A 22,984-nucleotide genomic window follows, 5' to 3' on the forward strand; every position below is an offset into this window, starting at 1 on the left:
CCCTGCGCCTACAGGTCTGAATGAGTCTATGGCTATGGCCATTCAGATTGATCGGCGTTTACGGGAGCGCAAACCTGTGCACCAGTTGGCGGTGTCTTCTGAACAGGCACCTGAGACTATGCAATGTGATAGAATTCAGTCCAGAAGTGAACGGCAAAATTATAGGCGGAAAAATGGATTGTGTTTTTATTGTGGTGATTCAGCTCATGTTATATCAGCATGCTCTAAACCCACAAAAAAGGTTGATAAATCTTTTGCCATTAGTACTCTGCAGTCTAAGTTCATTTTGTCTGTAACTCTGATTTGTTCACTGTCTTCCATTTCCGTCGATGCCTATGTGGATTCGGGCGCTGCCCTGAGTCTTATGGATTGGTCATTTGCCAAACGCTGCGGTTTTAGTCTGGAGCCTCTGGAAGTTCCTATTCCTTTGAAGGGAATTGACTCTACACCATTGGCTATGAATAAACCGCAGTACTGGACACAAGTGACCATGCGCATGACTCCCGTTCATCAGGAGGTGATTCGCTTCCTTGTACTGTATAATTTACATGATGTACTAGTGCTTGGTCTGCCATGGTTACAAACTCATAATCCAGTCCTGGATTGGAAAACAATGTCTGTGTTAAGCTGGGGATGTCAGGGGGTTCATGATGTTGCACCTCTGATTTCAATAGCTTCATCTACTCCTTCTGAGGTCCCTGCGTTTTTGTCTGACTATCGGGATGTTTTTGAGGAGCCTAAGCTCAATTCGCTCCCTCCTCATAGGGATTGTGACTGTGCTATAGAATTAATTCCTGGCAGTAAGTTCCCTAAGGGTCGTTTATTTAATCTGTCAGTGCTAGAGCATACTGCTATGCGGAATTATATTAAGGAGTCCTTGGAAAAGGGACATATTCGTCCATCTTCGTCCCCTCTGGGAGCAGGTTTTTTTTTCGTGGCAAAAAAAAATGGTTCCCTGAGGCCTTGTATAGATTATCGCCTTCTGAATAAGATTACAGTCAAATATCAGTATCCATTGCCATTATTGACTGATTTGTTTGCTCGCATTAAGGGGGCTAGGTGGTTCACTAAGATAGATCTTTGCGGTGCGTATAATCTTGTGCGGATAAAACAGGGTGATGAGTGGAAAACCGCATTTAATACACCTGAGGGCCATTTTGAGTATTTGGTAATGCCTTTTGGACTTTCTAATGCTCCTTCAGTCTTTCAGTCCTTTATGCACAATATTTTCCGTGAATATCTGGATAAGTTTATGATTGTGTATTTGGATGATATTTTGGTGTTTTCTGATGACTGGGAGTCTCATGTTCTACAGGTCAGGAAGGTGTTTCAAGTCCTGCGGGCCAATTCTCTGTTTGTGAAGGGCTCAAAATGTCTCTTCGGAGTCCAGAAAATTTCTTTTTTGGGGTACATTTTTTCTCCTTCTACTATTGAGATGGATCCCGTCAAGGTTCAGGCGATTTGTGACTGGACACAACCTACATCTGTTAAGAGTCTTCAGAAGTTCTTGGGTTTTGCTAATTTTTATCGTCGGTTCATTACTAATTTTTCCAGTGTTGTTAAACCTTTGACTGATTTGACTAAAAAGGGTGCTGATGTTGCTAATTGGTCTCCTACGGCTGTGGAGGCCTTTCAGGAACTTAAGCGCCGGTTTTCTTCTGCTCCTGTGTTATGTCAACCAGATGTTTCACTTCCTTTTCAGGTTGAGGTTGATGCTTCCGAGATTGGAGCGGGGGCGGTTTTGTCACAGAGAAGTTCCAATGGCTCGGTGATGAAGCCATGTGCGTTCTTTTCTAGAAAATTCTCGCCCGCCGAGCGCAATTATGATGTGGGTAATCGGGAGCTTTTGGCCATGAAGTGGGCATTTGAGGAGTGGCGTCATTGGCTTGAGGGTGCTAGACATCGTGTGGTGGTCTTGACTGATCACAAAAATCTGATTTACCTTGAGTCTGCCAGGCGTCTGAATCCTAGACAGGCTCGTTGGTCGTTGTTTTTTTCTCGTTTCAATTTTGTGGTTTCATACCTGCCAGGTTCAAAGAATGTGAAGGCAGATGCTCTTTCCAGGAGTTTTGTGCCTGACTCTCCTGGAGACTCTGGGCCTACTGGTATCCTTAGGGATGGGGTAATATTGTCCGCCGTCTCCCCAGACTTGCGACGTGCATTGCAGGAGTTTCAGGCGGATAAACCTGATCGTTGTCCACCAGAAAGACTGTTTGTTCCGGATGATTGGACCAGTAGAGTCATCTCCGAGGTCCATTCTTCTGTGTTGGCTGGTCATCCTGGAATATTTGGTACTAGAGACTTGGTGGCCAGGTCTTTTTGGTGGCCTTCCTTGTCAAGGGATGTGCGCACCTTTGTGCAGTCTTGTGAAGTGTGTGCTCGGGCTAAGCCTTGCTGTTCTCGGGCCAGTGGGTTGTTGTTATCCTTGCCTATCCCGAAGAGGCCTTGGACGCACATTTCCATGAATTTTATTTCAGATCTCCCTGTCTCACAGAAAATGTCCGTTATCTGGGTTGTGTGTGACCGCTTTTCTAAGATGGTTCATTTGGTACCCTTGCCTAAGTTGCCTTCCTCCTCTGAGTTGGTCCCTTTATTTTTTCAGAACGTGGTTCGTTTGCATGGGATTCCGGAGAATATCGTTTCTGACAGGGGATCCCAGTTTGTGTCTAGATTTTGGCGGACGTTTTGTGCTAAGATGGGCATTGATTTGTCTTTCTCGTCTGCATTCCATCCTCAGACGAATGGCCAGACGGAGCGAACTAATCAGACCTTGGAAACTTATTTAAGGTGTTTTGTTTCTGCTGATCAAGATGACTGGGTTGCCTTTTTGCCACTGGCCGAATTTGCCCTTAATAATCGGGCTAGTTCTGCTAATTTGGTCTCTCCTTTCTTTTGTAATTCGGGGTTTCATCCTCGTTTTTCCTCTGGTCAGGTGGAGACTTCGGATTGTCCTGGAGTGGATGTGGTGGTGGACAGGCTACATCAGATTTGGAATCAGGTGGTGGACAATTTGAAGTTGTCTCAGGAGAAGACTCAGCAGTTTGCTAATCGCCGTCGCCGCGTGGGTCCCCGACTTCTTGTTGGGGACTTGGTGTGGTTGTCTTCTCGTTTTGTCCCTATGAAGGTCTCTTCTCCTAAGTTCAAGCCTCGGTTCATCGGTCCTTATAAGATCTTGGAGATTCTTAACCCTGTGTCTTTTCGTTTGGATCTCCCAGCATCGTTTGCAATTCATAATGTGTTCCATCGGTCGTTATTGCGGAGGTATGAGGTGCCCGTCGTTCCTTCGGTTGAGCCTCCTGCTCCGGTGCTGGTGGAGGGAGAATTGGAGTATGTTGTTGAGAAGATCTTGGATTCTCGTGTTTCCAGATGTAAACTCCAGTATTTGGTTAAGTGGAAGGGTTATGGTCAGGAGGATAATTCCTGGGTGGTCGCCTCTGATGTTCATGCGACTGATTTGGTCCGCGCCTTCCATAGAGCTCATCCTGATCGCCCTGGGGGTTCTCGTGAGGGTTCGGTGACCCCTCCTCAAGGGGGGGGTACTGTTGTGGATTCTGTTTTTGGGCTCCCTCTGGTGGTTACGGCTGGTACTGGGTGACTTTGGTGGGTTGCGGTCTCTGGTTTCCACCTGTCCATCAGAGGCTGGGTGTTTCCTATTTAACCTGGCTTTCCTGTCATTCCCTTGCCGGCTATCAATGTACTCAGATGTGCTCAGTTTGGTTCCTGACTACCTGCTCCCAGATTTTTCAGGATAAGCTAAGTTCTGTTTTTCAGTTGTTTGTTTTTTTGTCCAGCTTGCTAATTATGACTCTATGCTAGCTGGTAGCTCTAGTGGGCTGAGGTTCTCCCCATGTGCCATGAGTTGGCACATGGGTTCTTGTAATCTCAGGATGGTTTTTGATTAGGGTTTTTTGCTGACCACTCAGACCCCTTTTGTATCATTCTGCTTTCTAGTTATAGCGGGCCTCATTTTGCTAAATCTATTTTCATCTCTATGTGCGTGCCTTCCTCTCATTTCACCGTCAATACATGTGGGGGGCAACTATACCTTTTGGGGTTCATTCCTCTGGAGGCAAGCTAGGTCTTTATTTCCTCTGCAGTGCTAGTTAGCTCTTAGGCTGGTGCGTGGCGTCTAGAATCAACGTAGGCACGCTCCCTGGCTATTTCTAGTTGTGTTTGTCAGGAGTAGGGCAGCGGTCAGCCCAGGTTCCATCACCCTAGAGCTTGTCCATAATTTATGTTATTTTGCTTGTCCAATGCGATCCCCAGCCATTGGGATCCATGACACCTACCCAGGCTCGTGTCCGCGGAAGCCTGAGTATGCACCTTGTAGAATTTGACAAATGTGTGAATGGATGACCACATAGCGGCCTTGCAAACCTGCAAGGCCGAACCTTGGTGACGAACTGCCCAGGAAGCTCCCACAGCCCAGGTAGAGTGAGCTTTCACCCCCGAAGGGAGCTGTTTGTCTTGGACACGGTATGCCTCCAGAACCGCCGAACGTATCCAACAAGCGATTGTGGACTTGGAGGCAGGGAGTCCCTTTCGACGCCCATCCGAGACGACAAACAGAGGATCGGCCTGACAAAAAGAGGCAGTTCTGGTGAGGTAAATCCGGATAGCCCTGACTGTTATGATCCCAAGTGGCGGAGGATCACAAATAGATCAGCAAGTGATTAAACTAAGGACGAGCTCTAGGGAGATGGTAACTGGACTGATCGCAAATCTGAACCTATCCAAAACAACTAGAGGTAGCCGGTGAACATGCCTAAAAAATTCTTAGACGTCTCGAGCCAGCCTGAGGAACTAGCTACCCCTAAAGAGAAAGAAAGACCTCGCTTGCCTCCAGAGAAATAATCCCCAAAGATATAGAAGCCCCCAACAAATATTAATGGTGAAGTAAGAAGAAGGCACATACATAGGGATGAAATCAGATTCAGCAAAAGAGGCCCACTAGTACTAGAAAGAAGAAAATAGAGCAGGGGTCTATGCGATCAATAAAAAACCCTTACAAAATATCCATCCTGAGATTTCAAGAACCCACACACCAACTAACGGTGTGTGGGGAGAAACTCAGCCCACTAGAGCAACCAGAAAGCGAGGGAATTACATTTTAGCAAGCTGGAACAGAAAACATGATAAACACTGCTGATTAAAAAATGAGCAAACAAAACTTAGCTTATCCTGGATGGACTGGGAGCAAGGTAGTCAGAAGGAATCTGAGTAGCACTGATTACATCGACAGCCGGCAACAAGTGTAAGTGAAACAGAGCTATATAGGAACCTCCCAGAGGATAACGAACCAGCTGATAGCCAGAGACCAGCAGGATAACAAACAAAGCCACCAGGGGGAGCCCAAAGCAAAAGTCACACCATACCACCAGTGACCACAAGAGGGAGCCCGAAAACAGAGTTCACAACAGTACCCCCCCTTAAGGAGGGGTCACGGAACCCTCATGAAAACCCCCAGGGCGATCAGGATGAGCCACATGGAAGGCACGAACCAAATCGGCCGCATGAACATCAGAGTCGACAACCCAAGAATTATCCTCCTGACCATAGCCCTTCCACTTGACCAAATACTGGAGCCTCCGTCTAGAAACACGAGAATCCAAGATCTTCTCCACCACGTATTCCAATTCTCCCTCAACAAGCACTGGGGCAGGAGGCTCAACCGGAGGAACCACAGGTACCACATACCTCCGCAACAACGAGCGATGGAACACATTATGAATAGCAAATGATGCCGGGAGGTCCAGACGGAATGACACGGGGCCAAGGACTTCCAGAATCTTATAAGGACCGATAAACCGAGGCTTGAACTTAGGAGAGGAGACCTTCATAGGAACGAAGCGAGAAGACAACCACACCAAGTCCCCAACGCGAAGTCGGGGACCCACACAGCGACGGCGGTTGGCAAAGAGCTGAGCCTTCTCTTGTGACAACTTCAAATTGTCCACCACATGATTCCAAATCTGATGCAACCTATCCACCACAACATCCACTCCAGGACAGTCAGAAGGCTCCACCTGACCCGAGGAAAAACGAGGATGAAACCCCGAATTAGAAAAAAAAGGAGAAACCAAAGTAGCAGAAATAGCCCGATTATTAAGGGCAAACTCGGCCAACGGTAAAAAAGTAACCCAGTCGTCCTGGTCAGCAGAAACAAACATCTTAAATAAGTCTCCAGAGTCTGATTAGTTCGCTCGGTTTGGCCATTCGTCTGAGGATGGAAGGCCGACGAAAAAGACAATTCAATGCCCAACTTAGCACAAGAGGTCCGCCAAAATCTACACACAAACTGGGATCCTCTGTCAGAAACAATGTTCTCAGGAATCCCGTGCAAACGAACCACATTTTGAAAAAACAGTGGAACCAACTCGGAGGAGGAAGGCAACTTAGGCAAGGGCACCAAATGGACCATCTTAGAAAAACGATCACACACCACCCAGATGACAGACATTCTCTGAGAGACAGGGAGATCTGAAATAAAATCCATGGAAATGTGCGTCCAAGGCCTCTTCGGGACAGGCAAAGGTAACAGCAAACCACTGGCATGAGAACAGCAAGGCTTCGCCCGAGCACAAATTCCACAAGACTGCACAAAGGAACGCACATCCCGTGACAAGGAAGGCCACCAAAAAGACCTGGCCACCAAGTCTCTGGTACCAAATATTCCAGGATGGCCCGCCAACACCGAAGAATGAACCTCGGAGATGACTCTGTTGGTCCATCTATCCGGGACAAACAGTCTCTCCGGTGGACAGCGGTCAGGTCTATCCGCCTGAAACTCTTGCAGCACACGTCGCAAATCTGGGGAGATGGCAGACAAAATCACCCCTTCTCTAAGGATACCAGCCGGCTCTGAATCTCCAGGAGAGTCAGGCACAAAACTCCTAGAAAGAGCATCAGCTTTCACATTCTTCGAACCCGGCAGGTACGAGACCAAGAAATCAAAACGAGAGAAAAACAACGACCAACGAGCCTGTCTGGGATTCAGCCGCTTGGCCGACTCGAGATAAATCAAATTCTTGTGGTCAGTCAAGACCACCACACGATGTTTAGCTCCCTCGAGCCAATGTCGCCACTCCTCAAATGCCCACTTCATAGCCAACAGCTCCCGATTACCGACATCATAATTCCGCTCGGCAGGCGAAAACTTTCTTGAAAAGAAAGCACATGGCTTCATCACAGAGCCATCGGGGCTTCTCTGCGACAAAACAGCCCCCGCTCCAATCTCGGAAGCATCAACCTCCACCTGGAAGGGAAGTGAGACATCTGGCTGACATAAGACCGGAGTCGAAGAAAACTGACGCTTCAGCTCCCGAAAGGCCTCCACAGCCGCAGAAGACCAATTAGTCACATCAGAACCTTTCTTGGTCAAATCCGTCAAAGGCTTAACAACACCAGAAAAATTAGCTATGAAGCGACGGTAAAAATTAGCAAAACCCAAGAACTTCTGAAGACTCTTAACAGATGTAGGCTGCGTCCAGTCATGAATAGCTTGAACCTTGACTGGGTCCATCTCAATAGTAGAAGGAGAAAAAATGAAACCCAAAAAAGAAATCTTCTGGACTCCAAAAAGACATTTTGAGCCCTTCACAAATAAAGCATTGTCACGTAGGACCTGAAAGACCATCCTGACCTGCTTAACATGAGACTCCCAATCATCCAAAAAAACCAGAATATCATCCAGATACACAATCATAAACTTATCCAGATATTCACGGAAGATGTCATGCATTAAGGACTGAAAGACTGAAGGAGCATTAGAAAGTCCAAAAGGCATCACCAAGTACTCAAAATGGCCTTCAGGCGTATTAAATGCAGTTTTCCATTCATCACCCTGTTTTATACGCACAAGGTTATACGCACCACGAAGATCTATCTTGGTGAACCAACTAGACCCCCTAATGCGAGCAAACAAATCAGTTAACAATGGCAAAGGATACTGAAATTTGACTGTGATTTTATTCAAAAGGCGATAATCAATACAGGGTCTCAGGGAACCATCCTTTTTAGCCACAAAAAAGAATCCTGCACCAAGAGGGGATGAGGACGGGCGAATATGTCCCTTCTCTAAAGACTCCTTTATATAACTCCGCATGGCAGCATGCTCCGGCACAGATAAATTGAAAAGTCGTCCCTTAGGAAAGTTACTACCAGGAATCAAATTTATAGCACAATCACAGTCCCTATGAGGAGGTAGAGAATTGAGTTTGGGCTCCTCAAATACATCCTGGTAGTCTGACAAAAACGTAGGGACTTCAGAAGGAGTGGACGAAGCAATTGACACCACAGGAGCGTCACCATGAATTCCCTGACAACCCCAACTTGACACCGACATAGCTTTCCAATCCAGGACTGGATTATGAGTCTGCAACCATGGTAGACCCAACACGACGAAATCATGCAAATTATGCAGTACAAGAAAGCGAATCACCTCCCGATGAACAGGAGTCATGCACATGGTCACTTGTGTCCAGTACTGAGGTCTATTCGTAGCCAATGGTGTAGAATCAATTCCCCTTAGTGGAATAGGGAATTTTAAAGGCTCCAAATCAAAACCACAGCGCCTGGCAAATGACCAATCCATCAGACTCAGGGCGGCACCTGAATCTACAAAAGCATTAACCGGGTAAGATGACAGGGAACAAATCAGGGTAACAGACAAAATGAACTTAGGCTGTAAAGTACCAATGGTGACAGATTTATCAACCTTTTTTTTGCGCTTAGAGCATGCTGAGATAACATGAGCTGAGTCACCACAGTAAAAGCACAACCCATTTTGCCATCTATAATTTTGCCGTTCACTTCTGATCAGAATTCTGTCACATTGCATAGATTCAGGTGTCTGTTCAGAAGACACCGCCAAATGGTGCACAGGTTTGCGCTCCCGCAAACGCCGATCAATCTGAATGGCCAGAGTCATTGACTCATTCAGACCTGCAGGCGTAGGGAACCCCACCATGACATTCTTAATGGCTTCAGAAAGACCTTCTCTGAAATTTGCAGCCAGGGCACACTCATTCCACTGAGTAAGCACCGACCATTTCCGAAATTTCTGGCAGTACACCTCTGCTTCATCTTGCCCCTGCGAGAGGGCCAATAACGTTTTTTCAGCCTGGTTCTCAAGATTAGGTTCCTCATAGAGCAATCCAAGGGCTAGAAAAAACGCATCTACACTAAGCAATGCAGGATCCCCTGGCGCCAATGCGAAGGCCCAATCTTGGGGGTCACCACGCAAAAAGGAAATGATAATCTTAACTTGCTGAACGGCATCACCAGAGGAACGAGGTTTCAAAGAAAGAAACAACTTACAATTGTTCCTAAAATTCAGGAACCTAGATCTATCTCCAGAAAACAACTCCGGAATAGGTATTCTAGGCTCTGACATAGGACTGTGAACAACAAAATCCTGAATACTTTGAACCCTAGCAGCAAGATGATCCAGACTGGAAGCCAAGCTCTGGACATCCATGTCAGCAGTTGAACTCAGAGCCACACCAAGAATAAGAGGAGGAGAGAAGCAGCAACAGCAGCTAGACACATGGCAAAAAATTGCTTCTGCCATGCAATTAACACTTTACTGGCCGGCTGTACTGTTATGATCCCAAGTGGCGGAGGATCACAAATAGATCAGCAAGTGATTAAACTAAGGACGAGCTCTAGGGAGATGGTAACTGGACTGATCGCAAATCTGAACCTATCCAAAACAACTAGAGGTAGCCGGTGAACGTGCCTAAAAAATTCTTAGACGTCTCGAGCCAGCCTGAGGAACTAGCTACCCCTAAAGAGAAAGAAAGACCTCGCTTGCCTCCAGAGAAATAATCCCCAAAGATATAGAAGCCCCCAACAGATATTAACGGTGAAGTAAGAAGAAGGCACATACATAGGGATGAAATCAGATTCAGCAAAAGAGGCCCACTAGTACTAGAAAGAAGAAAATAGAGCAGGGGTCTATGCGATCAATAAAAAACCCTTACAAAATATCCATCCTGAGATTTCAAGAACCCACACACCAACTAACGGTGTGTGGGGAGAAACTCAGCCCACTAGAGCAACCAGCAAGCGAGGGAATTACATTTTAGCAAGCTGGAACAGAAAACATGATAAACACTGCTGATCAAAAAATGAGCAAACAAAACTTAGCTTATCCTGGATGGACTGGGAGCAAGGTAGTCAGAAGGAATCTGAGTAGCACTGATTACATCGACAGCCGGCCACAAGTGGAAGTAAAACAGAGCTATATAGGAACCTCCCAGAGGATAACGAACCAGCTGATAGCCAGAGACCAGCAGGATAACAAACAAAGCCACCAGGGGGAGCCCAAAGCAAAAGTCACACCATACCACCAGTGACCACAAGAGGGAGCCCGAAAACAGAGTTCACAACACCTGACCACATCCAACTTGTGAAGAGATTTCTCCAAGGGATGAACCGGGGAAGGGCAAAAGGAAGTTAGGACAATGTCCTCATTGATGTGAAAAGATGAGACTACCTTCGGTAAGAAGGAAGGAACCGGACGAAGAACCACTTTGTCCTGATGCAGGATTAGAAAGGGAGAACAACAGGATAATGCCGCCAGCTCCGACACCATTCTAATGGAGGTGATGGTGACCAAAAAGGCTACCTTCCAGGATAGAAGTGAGAAGGAAACGTCCTGGATCGGTTCAAAGGTCACACGCTGGAGGGCGTCTAAGACGAGGTTGAGATCCCAAGGCTCGACAGGAGAACGATAAGGAGGAGCTGTATGAGCGACCCCCTGGATGAAGGTCCTCACCTGAGGAAGGGAGGCAGGTCTCTTTGAAAAAAATGGATAGTGCAGAGATCTGACCCTTCAAGGTGCTAAGAGAAAGACCCGAATCTAGACCCGTTTGAAGGTAGCTGAGAATGGAAGGAACGGAAAAAGTCATAGGAAACAGACTGTTGTCCTATGAAGAAGCCGGTTTTCTCGCTATTATCATAGTCTGGATAACGCTATGAGAAAAACCCACGTTCTTCAGGAACGCGGCCTCAACGACCATACCGTTAAATTCAGAGACCGAGAAGTCGGGTGGAAGAGGGACCCCTGCGAAAGAAAGTCCGGACGATCCGGAAGCCTCCACGGAACGTCCGATAGCATGTTCACCAGTACCGCATACCAGGCCCTGCGAGGCCAATCTGTAGCTACCAAGAGAACGGAGACCCCTTCTGTCTTGATCTTTTTTCGACCCTTGGGATCAAGGGGAGGGGTGGAAACAGATAGGGCATCTGGAACTGGCCCCATGAGATCACGAGAGCGTCGCATCCAACGGCCATTAAATCCTGAGATCTGGAAACGTACTGGGGGATCTTGTGGTTTGCCCGGGAGGCCATTAAGTTGACGTCCGGAATGCACCACCGCTGGCAAATCTGCCGGAAGATTGCGGGAAGGAGAGATTACTCGCCCGCCACGATGCCCTGGCAACTTAGAAAGTCGGCTTCCCAATTGTCCACCCCTGGGATGTGGATGGCTGACAGAGAGGGAACGTGACCCTCCACCCAATGGAGAATTTTTGCCACTTCCGTCATGACTTGACTGCTGCGAGTCCCTCCCTGGTGGTTTATGTATGCCATGGCTGTGGCATTGTCCGACTGAATGCGGACCGGCTTTCCCGAGAGGAGGGACTCCCAGCGGATGAGGGCTAGGAAGATGGCTCTGATTTCCAAGAGGTTGATTGGTAGGCAAGCCTCCTGAGCAGTCCAGCGGCCCTGGGCTGTGAGGTGGAGAAAGACCGCTCCCCAGCCCTGGAGACTGGCATCGGTGGTGATCACCTGCCAGCGGGGAGTGAGAAATGACCTCCCGCGCAGAATGGAAGTGGACAGCGTCCACCAAGAGAAAGACTGCTTCACCTTGGAAGAGAGGCGAAACGGACGGTCCAGGGAAAGCGGGTTCCTGTCCCAGGCAGACAGAAGGGCCAGCTGGAGGGGACGAGAGTGGAACTGAGCATATGGGACCGCTTCCATAGAAGTGACCATTGTCCCCAGAACCCTCATGGCGAGGCAGAGGGACAGAGGGTTCAGGCCCTTTAGTGCTATGACACCCCAATGAAGAGAAAGAAACTTCTCATTGGGGAGGAAGACCTGAGCCCAAAAGGTGTCGAATTCCATGCCTAGGAACTCCAGACGCTGGGTTGGAATCAAAGAAGACTTCTGGTAGTTGATTATCCAGCCGAGGCGAACCAGTGTGTCCAGACTAAGCTGGAGGCTCTGGCTGAAATCCCGATGGGATGAACCCTTGATCAAGAGGTCGTCGAGGTATGGGATTACCAAAATCACTTTTGAGCGCAGAATGGCCATGACAGCTGCCATGACCTTCATAAAAACCCTGGGAGCAGACGCCAGCCCGAAAGGGAGGGCCGTTAACTGGTAATTATGCTCTTGGATCGTGAACCGGAGGAACCTCTGATGCTGTACTCAAATCGGAATGTGAAGGTACGCATCCCGAATGTCCACTGAGCACAGAAACTCTCCCAGTTCCATGGACGCGATCGCCGAGTGCAGAGATTCCATTCTGAAGTGCCGAATCCGAAGATGGCGGTTCAATCGCTTGAGATCCAAAATCGGACGGAGAGAGCCGTCCTTTTTTGGAACCACGAACAGGTTTGAGTAAAAACCCGAAAAACGCTCGTGATAAGGCACCTGCAATACGACTCCTGAGGCGAGGAGCGAATTGAACGCCTGGAGAAGTCCTGTGAGATGAGAGGGCTGTTTGGTAGGATGAGAGGGGAGGAAACGACTTTGTGGGGGCGAAGAAAATTCTATTTTGTAGCCTGACGTGACGATCTCCCTGACCCAGGCGTCGTCGACTACTGATAGCCAAACCTCTGAGAACAGAAGAAGGCGGCCTCCCACCCTGGAAGGATTTCCAGGTGGTGGCGACCCGTCATTTATTAGAAAACCTGTGGCCCCGAGATCCAGATGGTTTTGCGGGGTGGCTCTTAGCTCTCCAGTGCGGCGGAGGCCTGAAAAAAGGTTTTCTTCGGTCCCCTTGTGAGGAGGAACGGTCCTGGCTGGGGTTTCCTGAGGAGGTAAAGGACTGAAAGGGACAAAAGGACTGGGGGCCCCTCCTGTTGAAGGGACGTTTCAGTTTGGACTGGGGTAAGGAGGGACTCTTACCACCCGTAGCATATCATTTGATCTAGCTGCGTGCCAAAGAGTCTGGAACCCTCGCAGGGCAGACCAGTGAGCGATTTCTTAGAGGCGGGGTCAGTGTTCCACGCCTTTAGCCAGAGAATCTGGCGAATGTCCACAATGTTGCCATTAGCCCTGGTGGGGCAGGCCACTGCATCAAGGGAGGCATTTATGAGGTATTTTCCTGCAAGAGAAATCTGATCCACCAAATCAGACAGTTCCTCAGCAGGGGCAGAGGCCAAAATGCCTCTGTGCAGAGTCTTGGCCCAGGCTGATACAGCCTTGGCTACACATGACGAGGCGAAACTAGGGCAAAGGGAGGCTCCGGAGGCCTCAAATGCCGAATTTGCTAGATCCTCGATCTGTCTGTATGTGGGGTCCTTAAGGAAAACCGTGGGATAGACATAACTGTCTGTGAGGATAGCCTGGACACGGGCGGGTCGACCTTAGGAGACTCGGACCATTTGGAGACCAGGTCGGAGTGAAAGGGGTATAAGTAGTGTTGAGCATTCTGATACCGCAAGTATCGGGTATTGGCCGATATTTGCTGTATCGGAATTCCGATACCGAGATCTGATACTTTTGTGGTAGTAGACCAATCACAGGCCGCAACGTCATCTAAGGACTTTCAAGCGCTCATTCTTATGAACGGAGGCTGGCGGTTACAACCAGGGCGCGTCAGAGGGTGAGTATATCAATATTTTTTATTTTTATTCTTTATTTTACACATTAATATGGATCCCAGGGCCTGAAGGGGAGTTTCCTCTCCTTCAGACCCTGGGAACCATCAGGATACCTTCCGATACTTGGTGTCCCATTGACTTGTATTGGTATCGGGTATCGGTATCGGCGATATCCGATACTTTTCGGGTATCGGCCGATACTATCAAGTATCGGACGGTATCGCTCAACACTAGGTATAAGACGTCTAGCCGTTTTCTGCCACGGAAACGCTTACCAGGGTTTTCCCAGTGAGTGGAGGTAGTGTTGTCAAACTCCTTGTGATTAGGAAAAACACTAGAGGGACGTTTAATCCGTTTAAACGCAATGGAGACATCCTGAGAGCTTGCCTCATCCTCCTTAAGATCAAGCGAGGTCCGCCTGTGAGGAAGGAGAACTGGCAGATAGGGGAATCCCGATGTGGTCCGGGGAACTGGAGGAGGATCTAGATAAGGTCCTTTTTCTGTCTCTTTTGTCCGGTCTGCCTCTGTGAGGGTCTTGGACAGGTGCGAGCGAATCGCTGTGTGAGGCGCTCGTGGCACTGGTGGCATTAGAGAGAAGCGGGATACGTTCAAGTGCCTAGACCAGGGACTGAGACACCTTAGTCAGGTCAGACACTGATTGAGACATTGCAACAGCCCACTCCGGGGGAGGGGGGGTGCACTCATCCCGGGACCTAGGAGCTTCCAGGGGAGCTGACATGGTGGGAGGAACGCAGGACGGGCAGAAAGGGGAAGGCTGACCTGAGGCCCACTTTTTCTTGCAGAGAGCACAGGCGTAATGGATGGCCGTAGTGGCAAAGGCCGGAGTGGAGTCGGACATAGGTGGATATTACCTTGTCCAGGAGAGGAGAAATACTGCCGGGAGGAGTAGAGCCCATGAGAGCAGTAGAGCTGAGCCTGCTGAAGGACAGTGACAGCGGTAGCCGCAGGAGTCTGTGCCTGTGTTCCCCCGAGAAATCTGTGTCCCACGCGGTGAGCAGACGCTGACAGGAAGCAGGAAGACGCAGAAAGAGCACGGAGACAGCGTGACGCTGTGGGCATGCACAAGCGCCAAAGGGGGGATGGATAAGAAACGCCCCCAAGCGCTGAACTCCCGGCCGCAATAATGCAGGCCGCCACAAGAGGGTGTGTAAGCGCCGAATGAAGGAGAAGGAAGCCGGGAGAGAGAGAAAAAAATGGCGGGTGCGCAGGTTTGAATAAAAAGGAGGGAAATGCCAGCGTCACCCGCGGCGATTGCGCATCCCGGTCCCCGAAACTGCAGCCCCCTTCCTATCAGCAGGTGACCCTTGAAAAGGGTATAACACATCCAGCCAGGTAAGATCAGGGAGATAGCTTGCCAGACAGGGGGGGAGAGGGGGGCGTACTGTTGCTTGAAGGTCTCCCTACCTGGAGATGAGTAATGCATCAGGATCCCTGGAAGAGTAGAGGGTCCTGGAAGAAGTCCTCCTTCCCGCGCCACGAGCTCCGGCGCAGAAGACGGCGTCGACCCCTAACCCGGGGGAGAGGGTCACTGGAAGTGACCGCCGTCTTCCTCTCAGCCCTCTCCGAGGAGAGGGATAAGGAGGGGAAATGGCAGTACTGGCCACCGAGAAGAAGGTCACCCTGAACACTCGAAAGGGTGACAGAGGACAAAGTCCTGCCCAGCGGGTCCGAGAGGGTGCGATGTGGATGATACCACACTGCCCTCTCGGTCGCTCAAAGTGGGGAAAACAGGGTGAGAAGAACTGCACCCTGTTACCCTGAATAAAGAGTCTGAAAAAGAAAGGGGAAAAGCTTAATACACACAACAAATCCCTGTAAAAGAAAATGCGGATCTGGTGTTAGATACAGGTCCGCCTCCTACAGACACTAAGCAAAAACTGAGTTGCCTGGTGCCTGTCGGAGGGTGTATACTGCCGGGGAGGAGCTACTTCTTCTTTATTTGCATAGTGTCAGCCTCCTAGTGACAGCAGCATACACCCCATGGTTACCTGTGTCCTCCAATGAGGCGAGAAAGAAAATGTCATGGATACATATCATTACTGATGTAAGTAAGTGAAAAAAATCTGACATTTACAGTTATGTTACATGTACCAACAAAAAAACAAGTGCGGGAGCAATAATAATATGAAAACATCTCATTGTATTCACAATTAAATTAAAAACAAAGATACAGAGGGAAATGTGAGTGAGCCAGGTCAAAGAAATCAGACAGAGTATGACGTGCTTCACATAAAGACATGATGCATAAAAAGGTGCTAAAAAAGCAAGTAATACTATGCCTAACAGATAGCAGAACAAGAACATATGAATCAAAGTAAACCCAACACCAAGATCACACATATGATGATTGCAGTAATGGGAATGTCCATCGGAGACTCTTAACAACCCACTGACCATTTATTGTTATTTAGACAATTTCTACAGTAGGTGACGGATTTGCTGTGTGACAGATGTAACATGTCCTAGAGAAGCTTCTTACATCAGCGCCTCTCTCATTGTTATACTGAGAGTTGTATGTAATTGTACCGTGATTATCATTAATTACATTACTAGTATGGTATTAATTGTAGAGGTTCACCTGGAATTCTGGTCATACCCGTTTATGTGAGATTTAGATTCTACACAGGCTAGATTAATATATTTTTTGTTCGCAGACAATTTAAAAATGTAAAACACAAGTTGACATAATCTTAATTGTCCTTTTTTCTTCTTTCCACCTTTAGGCTATATGGTAAGTTTTCCTGATGATATAGAACTTTATTATAATGTGATGTGATATTACATCAGCCGTGTACTTACCCACGCAAGTTCCATTTACAAGAGAGAATCCAGTATTACAAGAACATTCATAGCTGCCATTCGTGTTCGTACAGAGTGCATTTACCCCACAAATAAGGACATTTTCAGAACACTCATCGATATCTGCAAAATTATATAAAGAAGATGTATTTGCTGATAGATACAGTAGGTTATTTTAGATGTTATACAATAATATAGGAAATAAGGAAAGTTTGTACAGAGTGCCCAGCTGTAACACTTGTCGAAGCTTGGATATCTATAATGTAATATAAGGAACATATATACTCACCGGTACATTCCGTCCCATTACCAGAGTACCCGTCCCTGCATGTACAGATGTAGGAGCCTGCAGTGTTGTTACAGTCCGCCCAGAGATTGCAGTCATTCATTGCTGTACACTCATCAATGTCTGTGCAGTTTTCTCCACCATACCCTTGGTGACATTCACATTTGTATGAACCAGGTGTGTTGGTACAATTTGAACGGAGTGGACATGCAGTAAGATTTTCCAGGCATTCATCGATATCTGCAATGTTGAGTACAAAAATCTAATAAGCAAAATGGCATAACCACTGTGGAGGTTTTCAGCAATGGCAGCCACCTTCATGAAGTGTATAAGATGTTGTCCCAGGCAGACAGTTGTTTTGATGTAATAGTATAACTTTTCAGCACCAAATAAAGTATGCATTGGCGTAACTATAGTCCCATGGGCCCCAGTCCAAATTTAGACCTGTGCCTCCAACTCCATGTAGGTCAAATGCAAGGGCCTTTGTAACATTCCAGATTCTAAAATGGCACATGTGCAATAATGTCCCCATCATTGCACCTTCCTATAATAATATCCCCCATCCTCCCTCCTTCTTGTAATAATGTCCTCGTTCCTGGCCCCCATTCTGCAATAATGTCTCCCATTCGAAGACCCTTCCTGGTATAATTAGAGATGAGCGAATTTGCTCGGGTTCCCTCTTATTTGTCAAGCTGCAGAGGGAACCCGGCTTCCTGGAACGCACTGGGCGATCAGCTGATCGGCACCGCAGCTGCATGTGTCACGGCTGTGTCACAGTCTCGACACATTCATGGAAAGCCCAACACACAGGCTCTCCATGCATGTGCTGTGACATTGACACAGCCGCGACACATGCAGCTGCGGCACCGATCAGCTGGTCGGCCAGCGCGAACCAGGAAGCCAGGTTCCCTCTGCAGCTTGATGAATAAGACGGCTCCCGGGCAAATTTGCTCATCTCTAGTTATAATTTCCCTGATCCTTGACCACAATCTGATAATGACCTCCATCCCTTGCCCCTTTCTACTATAAAGACCTCCATCCTGGGCCCCTTCCTTATATAATGACCCTCATCCTGGAATCCTTGTAAAATGTCAGCTGTGTTTTGCAAAACATAGAAAAAAATTCTTCTCACCTTCCCCAGCTCCTATGAGGTGCAGCACCCTCTTCTGTAGCCGAAAGCTGACTTCAGTGTGCCAACAAGGGTAGCGCATGAAGTCACTGGCATGCACCGCTCGTGACTGGCACACAAACATCAGCTGCCGGCCTAGTGGCTAGCAGTGTGTATTGAAGCACAGGTAGATGGAGGGTCTCTATTATGTAATACACTTCAGCTGAATGTGCGTCCAAGGAAGAGGTCAATATTATCATGTGTTTAACAACCCTGAATGGTTACCAGTCTGGTTTGAAATACTCATTTTCTGATAAACTAGTGGGGAATTCTGAATATTTCAAGAGGGTTCCGTTCATTCAGGACAGATCCTGTGGAGAGTATAATTACAACCAGAGTTTCTCACTATGAATGACGTCTTCAAAGGGAAATTTGTGGTTAAAATTCTGCGCTGCCGCTAAGATGAATTTCAGGAGAGTATAGTTGATTCACAGTGGTTTTATTCAACGCATTTCAGGGGCCTCATGCCCCCTTCATCAGGAAATACCACACAGAATATACAGGCATCACAGGTATAAATAGTTTTGCTAGATTACCAAAAAAAAAAAAAAAGGGCGCCAACAGGTCAGATGACTCAGTGTCAAAGTTCAATGATAACACACAATTAACAATTCAAACGATTAGAGAGGTATATATAATGAAAAAATACAATGATATCTTTTATATTTCTAGACAATAGTTCCAAATTTGCAGCATTTAGGAGGAGGATAAAAAAAAAAAGATCTCTACTTAAATGGACAAGAACCTGTAAGAAAAGGAGTTACTCAAGTTCAGAAGTGAATGCCTTACAGATGAACTACCGTGTGGAACCAACAAGCTGCTTTTTCTTATCGAAAATCCATTGGAATCTTTACATTGAATGTGGAATAAAATCATGTTTTATTATTTTACATAAAAAAATATAAATATGTATATGAAGATTAATGTGTGGTAGTTAGTGGTGATCTAAAATTACGAAAATTATAATTAGTGAGTTTAAAATAGCATCACGTACATAAGAGTAATAATTTAAGCAGCAAACCAGCGCTTAAGGTGAGCGCAGAAACAAAGTGAAAGTAACACTTCACCTGTCCAAGGACCAATGATAGATATCATATGTAACAAGAGACAATGTAGCATTGCCAAGGGAGGGGAATGAATGAATACACAGCACTCAGTGATCACAAAGAACAGCAGAGTAAGGCCGGCGTCACACTAGCGATTTTTACGGATGTATGAGAGGTGCAGAAAATACGGATTGCATACGGTACAATGATTCTCTATGTCCCAGCTCCTATCTGCCGTATTTTACTGATCCGTATTATATGGTCTTGTACGGCCATAGAAAATCACAGCATGCTGCGTTTGTCACCGTATTACGCAAAAAAAATCACCAAAGAAAGTCTATGGGGGTGAGAAAAATACGGATTACACACGGACCATCAGTGTGACTTGCGAGAAATACGCAGCGGTGTTCTCTAGAAAAGCCGGTAATTCAGTGCGGTGTACAGTAAAATCACACTGACAGAATAGAATAGGTAGAATAAATGTGTACAAATAGAATAGGTATATATATATATATATATATATATATATATATATATATGTGTGTCAGTGAGACACATATATATATATATATATATATATATATATATATATATATATATATATATATATATATATATATATATATATGTATATTTATATTTAATTCAGCGCGAGATTGCAGAAAAGCCGGTAATTCAATTGCCGGCTTTTCATTTCTCCTTCACAAACCCGACAGGATATGAGACATGGTTTACATACAGTAAACCATCTCATATCCCTTTTTTTTTCTTCATATTCCACACTACTGTTAGTAGTGTGTATGTGCAAAATTTGGGCGCTGTAGCTGGTAAAATAAAGGGTTAAATGGCAGAAAAAATTGGCGTGGGCTCCTGCGCAATTTTTTACGCCAGAGTGGTAAAGCCAGTGACTGAGGGCAGATATTAATAGCCTAGAGAGGGTCCATGGTTATTGGCCCCCTGGCTAAAAACATCTGCCCCCAGCCACCCCAGAAAAGGCACATATGGAAGATGTGCCTATTCTGGCACTTGGCCACTCTCTTCCCACTCCCGTGTAGCGGTGGGATATGGGGTAATGAAGGGTTAATGTCACCTTGCTATTGTAAGGTGACATTAAGCCAGACTAATAATGGAGAGGCATCAATTATGACACCTATCCATTATTAATCCAATCGTACGAAATGGTTAATAAAACACACACATTATTTTAAAGTATTTTAATGAAATAAAGACACAGGGTGTTTTAATATTTTATTATACTCGTAATCCACCTGAAGACCCTCGTTCTGTAAAAAAGGTAAAATAAAAAATCAACAATATCCCATACCTTCCGTCGTTCAGTCAGTTCCATGATGTAAATCCATCTGAAGGGGTTAAATCATTTTACACCCAGGAGCTTTGCTAATGCAGTTGTGCTCGTGGATGTAAAACCCCGGGGAATGAATGGAAAGCAGGGGAATGTCCTGTAGTTACCTTGAGTCGCGGTGATGCACCCTCTGCTGGATGTCCTCATATGAACTCGAGCATGGGAAAAGTTCCCAGGCTCGAGTTCATTAGAGGACATCCAGCAGAGGGCGCATCACCGCGACTCAAGGTAACTACAGGACATTCCCCTGCATTACATTCATTCACAACATTTTACATCCATGAGCACAACTGCTGGGGGTATCTGAAGGTAATTGTATATGCTGTGAATATACGAGATGTGCAGCATCTGAAACCATGGATACTGGAAGCCTGTGCTAGCATTTCTTCTGCGGTGTTGCTATCAGTGTGTCAAGAGTGGGAGAAGAGAGTTGCATTGACAATCCAACTTAATGGGCAGCACTTTGAACACATTATATAAATGGTCATAAACTTGTAAATAACTCATGAAAGAATAAATTTACGTTAAAACCAAGCACACCATTGTTTTTCTTGTGACATTCTCAATAAGGTTGATGTGTCACATGACCCTCTTCCCATTGGAAAAAATAAAGTTGGATCCAAAATGTCCGACTTCAAAATGGCCACCATGGTCACCACCCAGTAGCGTAGCTACTAGGGGGGGCAGAGGGGGCCATCGCCCTGGGCCCTGTCACATGAAGGGGCCCACCGGGAGCCAGGGCCACTTCTGTGATGAGGCAGAACACCGCATAGGAGCGGAGCAGTATAATGTCTGCTCCCGTCTGACAGAGACTCTGCACGCTGCTAGCACAGTGGCCGGCTGCAGTTTCCCTCCTGCAGTGAATGGTTTCGCCTGTCTGGCCTGAAGATGAAGCTTTTCCTGGCTGCAGTTTTTCTTCACTCTGTGCACGCTGGGATTGACTCTGGCACGCTGGGTCCTAGTGCCCACACTTTGCATTTCACTTACACTTTCTGGTCCTGCCTGCAGTGCAAACTTTATCAGTAAGTGGGGATGGAACTTATTAGGTTACTTAAATTCAGATATGTCATGGTGAGACCATGGGGGTATTGTGGGGGCTGAAAGTGAGTGAGGGGGGACAGGGTACTGGGGGGATGGATGTGAGACTATGGGGTTATTGTGGGGGAGGGGAGACAGGACACTTGGGGTGAATGTAAGACCATTTGGGTGTTGTGAGGGCAGAAGGTGGGTGAGGTGGGACAGGGCACTGAGGGGGTGGATGTGAGTTGATGGGGGTATTGGGGCTGAAGTGGGGAAGGGGAGGCAGGTCATTGGGGGCTGAATATTATAATGTTTTGTCCTGATATTATATGTACTCCATCATGTAATATTTGCTGTCTGGGGAGGCTGGAGATTGGGGGGGTTTTGATACATACAACCTGGGTCTTTTATGAGTATTAGTATAAGGAGCACACATACAGTAACCAAGAGCTGCATCACATTTACAGCACCACTCCAGCATTTTTTTTTATTTCATTGCTGGAGCGGTGCTGAAAATCCAAGTCCCCTGCCCCCTGTCTGATACTCACCTTCCGGCGTTTTCATATGTTTTTGTCTCTACTCGGCTCGTCTCCTGCAGTTTGTGGCCTGTCCGCTGCTCCAGTGTTTCATGGAGCAACGCAGAGGTCACTAATCAATGAGAGTCTATGGGAGCCTCGTTCTGGCCTCTTTCTCACTCTCAGGCTATGTGCACACGTTGCGGATTAGCCGCTGCGGATTCGCGGCAGTTTTCCATCTGGTTTACAGTGCCATGTAAACCAATGGAAAACCAAATCCGCAGTGCACATGGTGCGGAAAATACCACGCGGAAACACTGCATTGTATTTTCCACAGCATGTCAATTCTTTTTGCGGATTCCGCAGCGTTTTACACCTGCTCTTGTATAGGATTCCGCAGGTGGTAAAACGCAGGTGAAATCTGCACAAAAAACAAAAAATCCATGGTAAATCCACACACGAATCCGCAACAAGTGCACATAGCCTCATAGTCTTACATTGAGTGCTTGTGACATAGCTTCTAACTTCTGGCCAGTCAGAAGCTGCGCTCACAAGTTTGAGCAGCAACACTGCAGCAGTGCCACAAAATAGTGAATACGCCGGAGGATGAGTAAATGACCGGGGCATCCAAATCGTGACAGGGAGCTGTGAGTTCATCATACTGTGTATATGGGAGCTGCGGGTCTATCATACTGTGTATAAGGGAGCTGCGGGCCCATCATACTGTGTATACGGGAGCTGCGGGCCAATCATACTGTATATACGGGAGCTGCGGGAGCTGCGGGCTAGTCATACTGTGTATACGGGAACTGTGTGCCCATCATACTGTGTATAAGGGAGCTGCGGGCTCATCATACTGTGTATACGGGATCTGCGGGCCCATTATACTGTGTATAAGGGAGCTGCGGGCCCATCATACTGTGTACATGGG

The 22,984-nt window shown here is 47.0% G+C and overlaps 1 protein-coding gene across 1 annotated transcript in view; it reads right to left on the reverse strand.

Annotated features, from left to right (window-relative positions):
* LOC143803981 (uncharacterized) overlaps nt 1-22,984 on the reverse strand; it is a 521,136-nt gene that overhangs the window by 346,319 nt on the left and 151,833 nt on the right. The window contains exons 44-45 of the mRNA XM_077281733.1: nt 16,945-17,181; nt 16,656-16,778 (exon numbers count right to left, since the gene is read on the reverse strand). Of these exons, the coding sequence (XP_077137848.1) occupies nt 16,656-16,778; nt 16,945-17,181 (360 nt within the window). The remainder of the gene's footprint in view (nt 1-16,655; nt 16,779-16,944; nt 17,182-22,984) is intronic.

Source organism: Ranitomeya variabilis, chromosome 2, assembly GCF_051348905.1.
Source record: "Ranitomeya variabilis isolate aRanVar5 chromosome 2, aRanVar5.hap1, whole genome shotgun sequence".
Lineage (NCBI taxonomy): Eukaryota > Metazoa > Chordata > Amphibia > Anura > Dendrobatidae > Ranitomeya > Ranitomeya variabilis.